We start from the raw sequence: 15,167 nt of genomic DNA on the forward strand, positions 1-15,167 counted from the left end.
AAAGGCTTTACACTTGTAGCTCATACAGTCCTGGAGACATCAATTCAAAATGATTAGTATAAATGCTGCCATGAAAGGAAATAATGTCTGAGACTCGCTTGCACCCACATTGTATCAACTTTGACAGAGCGACCCACATTGTACACGTATATGGCGGGAAGAGGACGAAGAAACTATTGCGGGGTGTAAGGCAGAACTTCATGTGAACTATCAAATAGCAAGCAGCCGATGTCATCATGCATTTTAATCATGAGGATGTACTTTCTAAAATATATAAATTTGTCTATTCTTTAGTAGAGAAAACTGAAAGGAACTCCTTAGAGGTTTTCTTCTTTACTATATTATGACCACAAAAATATTACAAAAAGAATAAAATAATGTTCCTGCATCAAAATAATAACAAATGTACACACTTTTAAATCTCATTCACTAATGTCTAGATATATATTTCCGAAGCAAGAGCTATGTCGATTTTCGCTGTAGTCAGCTCGGGTTAGGGCTCTTACCTCCCTTTAACTCTTCTATACCGCCATCTGACAGAGTGACTTCCCTTAGCACCATAAGACCTATTTACATGTCAGTAATAGTTATTCAACTTAGCACGCAGTGTTACTGCTGAAATAGCCTTTTTTAAAAATTGTGCAATACTTGGTGACAGACCTGCGCCACTAGTAAAACTGCAGTTTTCAACTCAAAAGGGATTTTATTGCCAGATATGAAGACAAGGTGTGCTCTACTTCAGCTGTCGATGTTTCTTTAAACGACAAACACCACACTCACCAATAATACATATTTAGCATCTCTAACTTCACCGTTCATTCTGGCATACAAATGTAAAACATACAGACATCACTATACTTTGCATCACAGTGATCTGCAAACATCACAAACTAATCACATTAATGAGCTGGAGAGAAAGCCTTTTTTTGAAAAAAGATTTTGACTGCGCTAAAAAATTACAGTTCACAGCCTGCAACTACACACCAGTAAATACGCTTCTTGTCTTCCGTTGCCCGACTTCGTGGTCGTGTTATCGTGTGCTTCGTCACCTGCTTGACGACGACGACGACGTGATGCCTTTACTTCGCCAAAGGTCAAGCCCTCTGACCCAAGGGTTGTAGAAGGATTTACCGTGGATTGTGTTGTCATAACCATACCCGCATCGAAAAAGTCGACAAAAGAACACTGGTCTACGGCTCCATCCGAGTGCTTAACCTGGTGGTTACAAAAATATAGACAAAAATATACAAAACATAGACAAAAATAAACAAAAACATAGACTGGAGTGACCATGCCATTTTATTCAAAACATAACCATTTACTAAAATAAAATGTTCTCTTTTTAACTAGGCATAAATGTAAAATAACAATATGCCAACAGAAAAAGGGAATTGGTGAAATATTGGGAAATAAAAGACATAAAATGAGAGGAGAGATAGAGAGAGAGAGACAGGTAGACAGCGATGTCTACAAATAAACAATTGAAAAAGAAAACAGAAAAAAACATTATTCCAAGGAATTGCTTTTTTTCATTTTAAATGACCAAGTGTTTGTAATATTTTATCTTCAACTAACCATCACATTGTGTGATATCAGCAGCTCCCTGCCCTCCATGTCCATATAAGGAAGACTGATGATCACGTGAGTAGAGGGCATGAAGCTCGGGCCGCGATTGGTTACCAGCAGCCTGTGGGCGCCTTGTAGAGACGTGTGATCGGACTCCGGGTAGATATACAGAGAATGAGGGTCTGACGACCTGCTCATTAACCGTCAGAATTTAAAATACAGTCCGACAGGATACGAACAGCTGATCAAGGGTATCACTAAGTAGTGGCAGTCCTATAAACAATCGCAATATGCACAATTCTTGCTTGCTCCTGAAGCTGGCGTTGGAGATTATTTATTCACAGTATTTTGAATAACCAATTTCATTCTTTGCCTAATCAATATTCTAATTCCACAACTATTAACACGTGAACAATAGCTATAACACTGTGTATTCTAATGGATACATCGCCGCTGAATGATACAAAAGATAGTGAATGACAGCCGGTGTATGGTAACAAAGGTAGTAGACAGTACGAGAGGATATCAGTGGATCGTACGACAGATCTCATTACCTATCTCCATTCATTGCAGCATCTAATGCTGTCACCAACTTAGAAACATGGACTTCAAGGGTTTATCTTTTCCCCAGAAGTGTGCTCACTTTAGAGGTCGCTTCTTTAAATGATTCGATACCTGCAAGGCTATAACTACTCTCAAGAAAGCTAGGGGTTCAAAGAGTAATACAACGAAAACATCAAGGTTTCAGCTATTTTATGGGACCCATGTGTAAACCAGATGTACAAAGGTACCCACAGACTTTATTTACCTTGCATAATACCTACATCTTAAGATAGCCCTTTGTAGCCCCAGCTATGGACCACCGTACGCAAGATACGGTTACCTCTAGACCCCTAGGTCTTCGCCTGCTGCTAGTTACAGGAGCTTGTCAAGCTTTGGGTCCATAACACCCCAGTGGTAATGTTACCTTGATGACTTCGGGCTCAGATTTATCGACAAGATATTTATAATCACGGTTTCAGCCACGTTCTTAACTCTGATAATTTCTGCCGTTTACACTAAAAAGTCGTGTTATCACGGGTTTAACATACCCCTCTAGATGAAGGTCCGCAATGATCACCTTTCTGGACTCCAGAAGGATCGTGTTGTCACTCATTTCTATTTCTGGATTCTGAACGATGTCGTAGGGCTCGGAAGTAACATTGAACATTATCAGTGGGGAGCTGGCCTCCAGCGAGACCGAAGCTCCATCGAACAGAAGTCTGACGGACAAGGTGTTCCCTTGGTTCAGAGGAGACCAGCTAGAGCAAGTTAATGTGGTCCTCCCCTCATCCAGCTCGTTGTCTTCTTGGTTGTTTGGAAGGTCACAACTAAAACTTGATGCGTAGTTGCCATCTGCAGAAAAAAGCTACACGTGCTTTACGTCAACGTTCAATGTTCTTGGAATTCTTCTTGAACAGTATTTTACTCCAAAAAGGTTACAAATAGAAGACACAAAAAAAGATAAGACATTGATAAGTCAAAAGATAAGTCTCTAGTCATGTGACCGCCATTTTTACTGAGTGCGGCCACGATAATTGTTTTAAGACTGTGTTAATTTTTATTTAAAAGTGACGGTCAAATAAACACAAAGAAACGCGTACAAATAAAAAAAACAATGCGAAGTGTTCTTGGGTGGGATTTATTAATCCAAACCTGCAGCTCGAAATTGAATCTGTCCTTGTATGCTGACTATCAGCCTGATCCCGTAAGCTGTTTCCTGTTTGTTGGTGACAGAGAGGTTTAACACCACTTCACTCGTGATGTTGACAACATTCAGATTCAGAATTTCTTCTGACGGCACGTGAAGCACGTTCCCCGACAAAACCAAGTCCGGTCTGCACGTCTGATTTTCACCACAACTAAGCAGGAACCGCAGCTTGTACAATCAAGCAAACACATAAACATTTTAAAAGTAAGATTTTCAGCACAAAAATATTGTTCACCTAAACTTTTAATCGGGATGAAAAATAAGGGAACAAATTATAATGAGAGATGCATGTTGAGGTAACAATAAACACATATGACCTCTAAGCTTGAGAATAAAGCTTACGACAGGTCTGGTTGTTTTGTCAAGCAAAGGTCTCCTAGAGTTTAAAAAAGCTGAAATAATGCCTAAACACATTTAACATCTGCTGCCATCATTAAAATAAAATTTTAATTGCGCCAGAAGAAGAGATGCTATGAAAATGTTAAACAGTGTTACAAGCGTTGTCGGGGTCTGCCTCAGATGGCACATATAACTTTTTCAATAGAGTCATTGGGATAAAGCTTAAAACACTGACTCCTGATTACTATTACTGTCTTGACATCTTTAGAAACAAGTATTTTTGCCATAAAATATTTTTATCGCCTCAGTACTTTAGTCACTAGGCTACTCTCATGCTGGGCTGTTTCTAAAGTGTTTGTCTCTTAATGTACTTGCTTTCAACAGTTTGAAACATTCAACAGAACTTCTGTTTATAAAATGCATAAAAATAAACAGAGTTTACCTCTGTTAATGTGTTGGTAGGTAAATCTTTATTCAAAATGGGCGTAATGTCTTCATTGTCTTCATTGACTTGTGTGGTGTTCAAAGCAAACGTAGCTTCTATTTTCACCGGTTGAAAACGATTTAAGTTGATCCGCTTCTGTGCCATAAGAAAACATTCAGTTTTGAAAGTAAACCATTTTGCCAAGATTGTATCTAATGTTCCAAAACACCCTCAACTTATGTAAGAGCTTCAGTGGAAAAAGCCGTTACATGAAATCTCGTATACAGATGGAGCAGTGACTATGGTACTCTTAAAGCATATACTGAAAATATATTAATTTTAAGAATGTCCACAGCAAATGTGTTTGAAATATTTAACCATACGTTCGCAGATGTATTGCTTCTTATTCTCAAAATAAAATTTAAAAATTCATATCTTGAGAATCCAAATGAGCAGACAAGCTCTTTATTGTTTATTTGTGGCACCGTACCTTTTGAATGCGTGTTTCTACTAATTACCAAGGTAAGCTACCTCTCTCATTACTGCAGTATACAACTGGCAGTGACCTTGCTCGGAGTTCACAGACACAGTCTCTCTGACTGACTTCACTGTGGGGTTGCCTTGACCTCTGTATAGATGCATCCTCCTCCATCCTCTGTTGGTCTGAGTATCGATTTCGAAAGTCAAGTCAAATGCTGGGGAACAAAAAAAATGTTTATTAGGCTAGTATATAACATTATTTATTTTTATAACATGTGGTGATGATTAAAGGAGAGTCCTGGTAGCGCAGTGGTGGATCACTCGCTTGTAATCAACACAGTGAGGACTGAAAGTCTTGGGTTCACATTTCGTATAGGCGTGTTTCTCTCTATGCAGAGTTCCCATCAATTTTTTTTATCCATGTAAGTTTCCTTCCATTTATTGTTCATCACTCTCCCGCCTTCAAAAGTACGAAGTAAGTGTGATTAAAGTATTTTCAATCCAACAAACCAAACCGACAATCAGGAGCATAAAACCAAAAGATGATGGCTTTGTGAGAGCTTTTAAGCGGTTTATACAAGCGCTATACAACCGAAAAAGCTCTATTAAAGTTTGTGATTTTTGTTGGTCTGTTCTCAATTTTTTTTTTTAAATATAGGATGCTGTCTCCAAAGTCGTGATGAATACCAAGCTTTCATTCTCGAGATTAGAAACATCAACATGCAAGAGGTTAAAAACTTGACTCCACTAGACCTTTAAACAAGACCTTTAAAGTGAAGACTTGTGTGGTGTCGGATGTACTACAAACGATTGTTATATTATTATTTATTGAATTCATTAATGTATTATATCTCATCGTGGTATCTGCAATAAAAAAGTGATTTAATCTAATCAAACTTCAGCACACTTTTCCTCAAATAACAAGTCTAGAGAAGGTCAACTGTATAATATAAACAGAATTTATTATGAGATTTATCAGGGTTAGTAATGATAAAAACCCTGCACGATTCTTTATGTTTTCTTTGTCATATTCCAAATATTAAAATGAGTCTTCGAGTTTTGTACACTAAGGTTAATTTCCGTTTCATGTGTGTATTGTAAACAATTTGTATAAAAAAGAAAAAAGAATACTTGAAATTTTACATAACAAGCTGTATACAACAGACAGTTGTTTTTGAGCATAACTTTCTAAACTTCAGTATAAATGTAATTTATACATAATTTACCCCACCTAGGACACAGAAGAAAGAAAGTAGACAAAAAGAAAAATAATTGAGCCAGCATACCAACAAAAAAAATCATTGGATTACCGTGGAACTTACAAACAGTGTCATGTTGTTGTCTTGCATGGCTGACAGAGTAGTTTACACATAGTTTCAGCTCTAAACATCCACTGATCGTGAGCCTGTCTATGCTGATGTTGGGTGGACAGAGGTTGTTAGAGCTGTTTACAGGGCTTGCAGGTGTCAGGATGTAGGCTCTAGCGTTGATGATCGGGCGAATGCGGAGAACAACAACAGCATCGCTTTCTGGGCTTCCTACGGCAAAGGCTGCAAATAGGAAAGTGTGGTGGTGGTGGTGGTGGTGGTGGTGTTGGTGGTGTTGAAGTATTAGTATTAGTTTTTATTTAACTTTCACTGCACAGGTTTTTACAAAATATTGTGCATTAGGAAAAAATAGGTTTTGTTCCTGTACACTCAGTCTCCTCTACGAATTTTTTAAATTATTAGTATATATTTTACATACTCTAAACAGTTGTTTGACTATGCTTTTCATAGGAGCAGAGCATATTTTTCGTGCATCTAATTACGAAAATTTGGATTCTTCGAACTCATAGGACACCAGTGCCAGGAAGGACGGGTTTGTTCAAGTTAAAAAAAGTGTGAACACACTGAAAGAAACTACATCTTCATCAAACAGAGATGGCTAATATTTAAATAGATGCTTTTCTGTTACCCTCGAATGATGTTACAACTATCAAAATGTCCCTTGGAGGACAAACTTGTCCCCACCCCTGGTATAAAGTAATCAAACACTCTTCGTTTGAAGTCAACAATTTTTCAATCATGCAATGGCGGATTTAACAAAATAAGTAATATCAAATAATATATTTTGATAGCACATTATTAAAGATTAAAACACAGTAAAACATTAAGAGATGGTCTGCGCATACCTGACGCAAATAGGAAAACAGTTGCCAACCGAAGAAGTAAAATAAGAAGGTAAGCTGAGAAAGCACAAGAACACTGGAAACCGAGGGAAAACAAGAACACAAGGGGGAGGGGGCGGGGATGCCGTAAAAGTAGAAAATGTAACCCTGAGGCAAGAGAGTAGGATGATGAACCAGACAAGAGTGCAAGAAAGACAAGATAGAACAGCCAGTCCTGATCTCTGTGGTCACAGAACACACGTGTGTATATATATAGTGATTGAATACTATCAGCCACTACCTGGATAGGCGCTCAAGTTTGAAATAGGCTGCGATATGTGAGTTCCAAATGAGAGTAGTCCTTTCTTCAAAAGCTGCCCAGAGATGCGCTGTGAGTAGCTTTGACTCGGTCCCTTTGATCCTCCCAGGTAAATGTACACTGCCCCTACTCCTTCGTCCTCCTGTGGTGCGCCGACGGCTACATCTGTAACAGAGTATACTTGTAACCACGAGCACACGAGAAATGTCACTGTTACAAATCCGTAGCATTTACAAAATCCCATACATCAAGCATAACCTTCTTAAGAATTTGATAACCATGGTCTTTTAGCTAAATGCTTTCTTTGGACTTTGTACAAATTGTATCTGAAGTGCTCAGAATGTATATCAGGCAGGTCCCCACACATGTATTGTTTGTGAGTGTGTCTAATCTCCACTGCCGATCGCTGTCGATGATGATATAATGCATTATCATGCAATTCATACAAGTTTGTTATCACAATAAATTATAATACAAATGTATTCTTCTTCTAGACATCAATGTGATAAAGTAAAAGAAACATGAATTTATTTCTCTTACAAGTGAAAGTTTCAAGGAGGTTTACACAAGGTAAATACCATTTATAGAGTCCTGGTTGATGTCGCCAATGTCTCCTATAGCAGATCCGAAACGAGCAAACATCCTACTGCCACCAGCCAGAATGACTTCCCTTTGAAGCTTGCCCTGGTTAGAAACAGAAGAACGAGAAACATTTAAAATGTTACCAACGCCACACAATGTTTCATGTGTTAATATATCTCAGATTAAGTTAAATGTATTTCAAAATTGTTTTCAACATTGGAAGTTTTGAAAATTGGTAATAAAGCATTGCAGTTCAACATCCCAGATGTTATTGCGATAGACATCAGAGCAGGAAGACGCTGGTTCGAGGTTTATTTGGTTTACTGGGAAGATCTTCTCGTCCTCTCCAAAAACCAATGTAAACAGTGGAGAGGAGACGGCAACCTTTATGTTAATGGCACCATTTAATAGCACCTTGGCCGTGATCTTTTGTAGTTGCGATATTAGGCCACATTTTAAGATCAACAGGTGCAACACGAAAAAAGAGATCAAGGAGATTAGAAGCATATACCAAAATGAAGATAGAAAGATACTTATAGTTGGACAAATTCAATCAAACATGATCCAAAACATCAGCTTGTGTCATTTTCCCTCAACTTGATAATTCACTTGGTAGTCTATTAATCTTACAAAAATTAAAACTGGATTTAAAGCAATCACCTGCAGCTGTAGGTAGACAAACACCCTGCCCTCGTCGTAAGACCACGAGACATTGTTGTGATACGAGTATGTCGGGGCTCCAACCAACAGATCAGAGAGACCGTCTCCATTGATGTCCATGGAACACAGGCTGGATCCGTACGAGGAGTAATCCTGGATAGAGTGGTGGCAAGAGTTACTCACCTTTAAGCATTTTTTAGAGGTGGCCATAAAATGCTTTGTGGTAATAACCACTTTGGATTAAGGTTTTACAGGGTATGGAATTACCGCATGACCCACAAATAAGCCAGCAGTGCTTATTGCGATACATGCTTACTGTTAAGGTTTATTAACTCGTGAACACTCAGTGCCTGTAGAAAAGGAAAGCCTAGTATCTTCATAGCCATGTTGCTTAAGCAAAAGCCTGCACTTTGAAGATCTCGTTCAAAAACCTTTTTTTAAGAATATCAAATACCTGGTCTTCAAACTCACCTGAAATTCTTGCAAGAGCTGAATCTGATCGAAGACTTTTGGTTGTTTCCTTGCCACGATGTACACCTTAAAATCATGAATGGTTAGTTTTATATACCCTATTCTTCTTTAAAATATCTAATAGTTATACATCTCCACACTAAATAAAGTAGTCTACAATCAAAGACCAAGTGGCCAATGCAATTAAATCTGATTTTAAAATGTACATCCTCGATCATTTCCTTTTAAACAATCTTAAACAAGAAAGTAAATCACAGTTTCGGCTTTTCGGATTAAGATAATTTTCTGATACGCACTTCGTGCAGAATATTCAAATCTTAGAAACAACATGAAACAGTCTTCAGTGATACATTTTAGGCTTGCTTAATAAAAGAAAGACTAGTACTATATTAGAATATGATATATATATATATCTCACCTTTCCATTGGGCATTCTGTTTGACACAGCAAAACAAACTGTCACGTTACCGCAGAAATTTCCAACGGTAACAGCAAAACCTGAAAGGTAAATTTTCACTCTAGTTAAAATATTCATTACCAATTCATTTATAAAAAGGAAAAAGACAGGCAAACAATAAGGCTAGATAGCATTCTCTGGGGGGGATAACTTTTATACGTTTTTTCGGCAAACTGATCGTCTGTTTTCTATGATTTATCACATCGTGCAAAACTTTATCAAAATGAGTGGGTAATAAAACAAAAATCAAACAACCGACGTAGTGGAGAGGCAAGAAGTGTTCAAGCGACAACACCTTTTGTTAAAGTCATCGACATTATCCACCACTAAAAGAGTAGTTAAAACAAATACACATACCCAAGTTAACATAAGCCTCATCGTCAAATGACTTGTTTCTGTTCATGTCAAACTCTTCGCCTTCTAGTGTAAGGACACCAAATGATCCTGCATACATTGTCATTGATGTTATGAGTTTAACCAAGGCAGCAGAATTATTACAATATTACACCTAGGTTTAAAATAATAAAATACTGATAATAACAAATGATCATATTTTAACGTTTTTATTCAAGGAGATTAATATGCATTTAATGTTTCCACAAAATTAATTAATAGGACTTCTATTAACACGATATCTAGAGATGAAGCAGCTTTAATGTCTGAATAAGAAATAAAAACTGTATTGAATTTAGCATCTTGATAGAAAAAAAATCAGAGTTCCTGTTTTTCTGGGATTGTCACATGGTAATCATTAACTTCGTCCGGATATGTTGCTACCTACAAACAGCATGCATATATAAAACAATGTTTTCTGTCATAAATCAAACAAGGATATTGTCTGTTTACATCAAAAAGTCTTTGCCAAAGAATAATTAATGTATGCAAGCTTTAAATTTACCAACCTTTTCCGAGACTGAATCCAGGAGTTCCTATCACAATATCCCCATCCTGTTTACAGAGTGGCAAAGTTATGAGATAGGATCTTTTAATTTTAGGTTGTTTATTAATGTATTTGTAGTAAATCCCAAAAGCAATCAGAAGAACGAAGCCTCTGCTCAATACTTTTTTAAAATTTATAATCTGAATTAATAATCTACCTTTCCAGACTGAGCGTATTTGCACTATACCATGATCACAACGACTCTGTGCACCATGTAAAGTTTGGGATACTGAAAATAAATTTCATTATATTCTAGTCTGTCATAAAGAGAGATATAAAAAATTAATTTCTAAAGATTTTAAAAATGTCAAAAATCCTCATGCAGTTAAATTTAACAATCTCTTCTTTTCCACAAAAAGTGTGCACGAATACAATTTACCCAATTCATGAAAATGATTTGGGATAAGTAGTGTCACTGGCCTACGCCATCATTGTCTTCGATCATCATCATCATCATCATCATCATCATCATCTGGCTGCTATACCTCTTACAAAGAGCAGGAGCGCTGGTCGCATCGGGTGCACCACCACCACCACCACCACCACCACCACCACCATCATCATCATCATCATCATCATCATCATCAAAGCTGGAGCTGATAATAAATGTGTCTCTCATAAAGCTTGGTAGGATAAAAATGTATTGAGTTCGCTATGGTCACAAATAAAGAACAGAAAGTCCGACACTCACAGCTTCTTACAAAACCTTCTGCTCTGAGTTTGTACTGGTGGCGAGAGAGATGTAGCCGTTATCCCAATACATACCTGTTTGTCGAATCATAATTTGCAGAGGTACTCCTTTTGTCTTCAGGAAGATCATAGACGAAGGATTGAAGATTTTACACCTGAGTGTATTTTGTCGTTTGATTAATAAGTTCTAAGATTATTACTCTTAAAGTTATGACATTATTACGAATGTCTCTAAATGAAACATATGTTTCATATATATATTTAAAAACTATATACAAAAAAATTACCCCATCAACTGCTGCGGAGAAGCCAAACTGCGCGAAACCATTCAAAAGATTAACAATCTTTTTCCCATCCACTTCCACAAGTCCGATGTATTGATGAGCAGAATTATTGTAAAGAGGAGATAAAGAAGATGTCCCGGGTGGAATAAGCTGACATCGCCCAACTGGAAAGTCATTAGAATACCATGACTGGTCATTCCAGACTGGTCCACACACCTGCGGCATTGAAGCAAGCGACGATGAGTCCCTACTGTGTGGGTGCGTATGTGTGTTAGTGTGTTAGTTTACATGTATTAGAGTGTATGTTTATATACGTCCTCATCTTATTGAAATGATTTTTAAACGGATATTTTTAACTGACTTTTAACTTTCATAGTACTCACCAAAGCACTGGATTTGTTGATCAAGGTTACTGTAAGACCAAACATTTCTCCCTTCTCTCCAAAGTCTTGGCTAGCCTTTTCTTGTTTTCCTTTATTTATCACAAACACAGGTTCAAAGAAAATGCTCAATTCAAGTGTGCCTTATATAAGTAACTGTGTATAATAAATTACCTGGTGGTAAAAAATAAGCAATTTATACATAGGTATCAAGCGTCTATGCTACTGTATGAACGCAATATTTTTAATATGTCAATATATTGATAGTATCTACTAGGAGGTTTCAATAACAACAATATAAACAATCTACCAGTCTGTGGGATCATAAAACAAGATCACCAGTTCTTACCGTGTAACAGTCACATCTTTCATCCACATATGAAACAAAAAAGTTCTTTTGACTTTGGAGCATTCGTTAGTTTTGCAAGAAATAACATCCTACAAAATATTGTACCAACAGATTTATAAAACGATAGCAAATACTACTAAACTGGAGATTTAGAGTAAACATTATCATGGAAGTTTTACTGCGTGGTCAGCTGCAGAGTTCTCTCCCTCAGTATCAAATGATGCGAAGTAAGAGGAAGGTATAGTTGTAATATTTACTTCTCCAATCTACGAATCCCATGCAAAAGTCAGCCGAAAATTTAACGAGACAAACTCTGGGTTGAAACCCACAGGGGCGGCGCAGGGTTGGGAGACCCAGACAGACTTGGAAGAGATCAATCAGTCCACAGAGAGGTGGAGTCATCTGGCATGATATGGTCCCAACTGAAAAGGGACGCCCAGAACCGGTTCCGATGTCCGTGGTGTAGTTGTGGCCCTATGCTCCACTGGGGGTGATTAGGAACAAGAAGAGATTCTGTCAGCACTCTTGTTTCATTTTTGGAAGGAGTAATAATAGTGAGTGAGAACATTTTGGGCCATACTTTGTGTTTCTATACTCTTTGGCATAAATCAGTGAGAGCCTCAGCTGTCTCATCCCCACCCTGCTTGAACAATTCAGACGGTTCACACTGCAAGGCGCTCTTTCGACATCTCGTTCTATATGTTTTTTTAAGAATGCTACCATCTTCAGCTATACATGATTTTGCAAATTTATTTAGTACATCAGTGTTTTTAGTATACCAAAGCCTGTAGCCTGTGTGTCACCGCTTCCACAAAGCCTGACCACCTGACCTCAATCATTCTCACAGTGCCATCACCCATAAAAGGTAAATATGTAAATATTGCCTAGGTTAACTGTTGATACATAATCATCATCACAATGTGTAGATTATAGAAAGGTAATTGTTTACTGCCAAATGGAATGGTCGTCTTTTCAACACATGTATCGTGTTTTAACGGTTCACAGAAGAAGTGTTTTCCCGATAACTTCTGATTCTCAGGTTTGAAGCGTGGAGCTGAAACCAGCAACCTGAAAATTAGAAAACCATCAGGGATACTAATGTAGGATTCGTTTACTGGTGTTTACTCGCGTGCTCTTTCTTTACTTTGTAAATCTCGAGTGAATCTCGACGTAATGGTTCATGTTTAATGTATTTATTATCACTTTACTTTTATAAGCCTACATGATAGGGCATGATCGGGTGGGCTACTAACAATAACAAGCATATTGTGGACAGAAATACAATGTCTGGTTAGACCGTTCCAGCTGTTGTTATTACATCTTCGACATTATGAACAAAATACTTTAGAAATCCAGTAATACTTGAGAGTTACTATGGGTTATAAGAAGTGTCATCCTTGCTTATTGTTGGTAGCTTCATTAGTACTCGTAAACTTTATAACTCTACATGAGTACAGGAATATTGAAAAATAGTAGTAGTAACAAATGCAAAATTTGCAAAGCGCATACTCACACTCGTAAGGAGCATGCTCTTAGCACTCAAAACAAGAATGAGACAGGGACAGAATGCTAGGGACGAAAGAATAAACAACAGAACGGATAAGAATGGTGCTGCAGTATGCCTGTTTTCAGAAAGGTCTTGTAGAGTTAAGGCAGAGACATCACCACTGTCAAAGGCAGATAATATGTCTGTAGTTACTTTAATCAGAGTAGTATCGGTACTGTAACAAGGTCTGTATGCTGACTGAGCATGGGGATAAGGTGGTGCTCAGAGTAGGCCCAGAGCTGTTTCAAAATTACTTTCTCCATGATCATAAAGAGAAAAGACAAATTGGGAATTCAACACAATATCGTCAAGCGTGGACTTCTTATGATTTCACCAGGACATTTATAAACAAAGATGGGAATACACCCGCTGACAACCTAACATTTACAATATTTGTGATTGCAGGAAGTAAAATAAGAACTCAAGAAGAAGGCTTGTGGGCATTGGGTCCAACTAGCAAATTGTTGGCTTGGCTTTTAGAGCTATCGTCTTCACATCGGACTCAAAGACTATCCTTACTGACTAGCTTCATCAGTCATCAACAATAGCTGCTACAATATAGATACTCGGGACATTCTTTCCAAAACAGGGAAGTATTGAGTAATGCGCATACCTTGTAGAACCATTATCAAATATGAGGAACTCAGCGCGGTATCCAAAGGAAGTTTTGTTGGGTCCATGATGAACGACTGCAGACTGCACGTCGACATTATAAGCAGCGCAGCACGTGATGGAGCACAGCAACATCAGTGACACACCACGTGTGTAACAGTCGTTGATGAACAGCATTTTGTCGCTGTTGAAGTCCAACAGACTCTCCCTGACTGCTTGAAAAAATAGCCTTTACAATATAATATAAAAATGTAAGTTATGCTCTTATGTCTGAAGTTTGGCTCGTTTGTCGTCTTATTGCGTGTCCATTCTTTTAGGTAGACAGTTCTTCAGCATGTTAATAATCAAAGAGTCTCAACCCTTCTGTGCTGTTTATTGCTGCTAGACTGGTGACATTTTCCTACAACCGTGATTGGCTTGATTATCAATCATTAAAACCCGCCATCAGATTTTGCTCTTGGAACTCTTCCGCCTTGAAAGAGGAATTAGAATCCTATTTCTGGTGTGTGTGTGCTGGGTGTGTGTGGTGTCATATGTATTTAGTTATACGTATCTTTCTGTTACAGGCCTACACGAGTGCAAAACAGTTTCTTTTCAAATCACTTAGCTAAGATCATAACAAGTTTTTAAGAGTATTTTAATTGTTCTACATCTCTAGAGGCATTAGAATTTTCCCACTCTACCCACAGCAAAAGCTCTGGCGCTAATACAGTTGAAAATGGCGGAGTTGTGACAGATGGATATTTCTGGTGCACGGATTTGTTAACAAAGAGAAACCGAAATCTCAAATTGGCAATAAATTCATGAAGAGCTATTCTCATATTGCAATGTTTTCAAGGTTTGCGATTGCACGATTTCGCTTGCAATGTAGCTGCATCACCGTTCTCTTCACAAACGTCTTTTACGGTAACGAGGATTATGGGTAGTAAGCAATATGGCAGACAGCATTGATGAAAAGGTACTTTCGGTAACCTCTGCGGCTACCTTAGTGATTTTACTTGAGGAAGTATGGAGAGAAAGAAGATGTGGCTGGGGGAGTGAAGACTGGTTAAAATTGATATACGTTGGTAATTCTCCCATACTATTAATATGAAACATTTCTCCTCACACCACATCGCCATTTGCACGTTATAATTTGGAGGTAAACTCTGTTCACATATTCCCATTGG

At 37.8% G+C, this 15,167-nt stretch overlaps 2 protein-coding genes across 5 annotated transcripts in view; both read right to left on the reverse strand.

The window, feature by feature from the left end:
* Nucleotides 1–14,205, reverse strand: part of LOC112565129 (integrin alpha-9-like) — a 15,487-nt gene extending 1,282 nt beyond the window's left edge. The window contains exons 1-19 of one of the 4 annotated variants that reach the window (XM_025240433.1): nucleotides 14,000–14,205; nucleotides 12,790–12,908; nucleotides 11,495–11,583; nucleotides 11,115–11,327; nucleotides 10,100–10,145; nucleotides 9,555–9,641; nucleotides 9,159–9,238; nucleotides 8,741–8,806; nucleotides 8,270–8,422; nucleotides 7,606–7,711; nucleotides 7,010–7,192; nucleotides 5,882–6,097; nucleotides 4,611–4,774; nucleotides 4,098–4,235; nucleotides 3,262–3,484; nucleotides 2,658–2,961; nucleotides 1,576–1,756; nucleotides 985–1,215; nucleotides 1–30 (exon numbers count right to left, since the gene is read on the reverse strand). The exon at nucleotides 1–30 is cut by the window's left edge and continues 90 nt beyond it. In XM_025240433.1, the coding sequence (XP_025096218.1) occupies nucleotides 1–30; nucleotides 985–1,215; nucleotides 1,576–1,756; nucleotides 2,658–2,961; nucleotides 3,262–3,484; nucleotides 4,098–4,235; nucleotides 4,611–4,774; nucleotides 5,882–6,097; nucleotides 7,010–7,192; nucleotides 7,606–7,711; nucleotides 8,270–8,422; nucleotides 8,741–8,806; nucleotides 9,159–9,238; nucleotides 9,555–9,641; nucleotides 10,100–10,145; nucleotides 11,115–11,327; nucleotides 11,495–11,583; nucleotides 12,790–12,908; nucleotides 14,000–14,175 (2,805 nt within the window). In that variant the 5' untranslated portion in view covers nucleotides 14,176–14,205. Of the gene's footprint in view, nucleotides 31–984; nucleotides 1,216–1,575; nucleotides 1,757–2,657; nucleotides 2,962–3,261; nucleotides 3,485–4,097; nucleotides 4,236–4,610; nucleotides 4,775–5,881; nucleotides 6,110–7,009; nucleotides 7,193–7,605; nucleotides 7,712–8,269; nucleotides 8,423–8,740; nucleotides 8,807–9,158; nucleotides 9,239–9,554; nucleotides 9,642–10,099; nucleotides 10,146–11,114; nucleotides 11,328–11,494; nucleotides 11,584–12,169; nucleotides 12,304–12,789; nucleotides 12,909–13,999 lie in introns of those variants that run through there. The other 3 variants (XM_025240432.1, XM_025240434.1, XM_025240435.1) reach the window with 3 other exon arrangements.
* Nucleotides 1–14,769, reverse strand: part of LOC112565130 (integrin alpha-9-like) — a 32,409-nt gene extending 17,640 nt beyond the window's left edge. The window contains exon 1 of the mRNA XM_025240436.1: nucleotides 14,176–14,769. The gene's annotated coding sequence lies outside the window, so the exon portion shown is untranslated. The remainder of the gene's footprint in view (nucleotides 1–14,175) is intronic.
* Between the last annotated feature and the right edge of the window lie 398 nt (nucleotides 14,770–15,167).

The sequence above is a fragment of the Pomacea canaliculata genome, linkage group LG5 (assembly GCF_003073045.1).
Source record: "Pomacea canaliculata isolate SZHN2017 linkage group LG5, ASM307304v1, whole genome shotgun sequence".
NCBI lineage: Eukaryota > Metazoa > Mollusca > Gastropoda > Architaenioglossa > Ampullariidae > Pomacea > Pomacea canaliculata.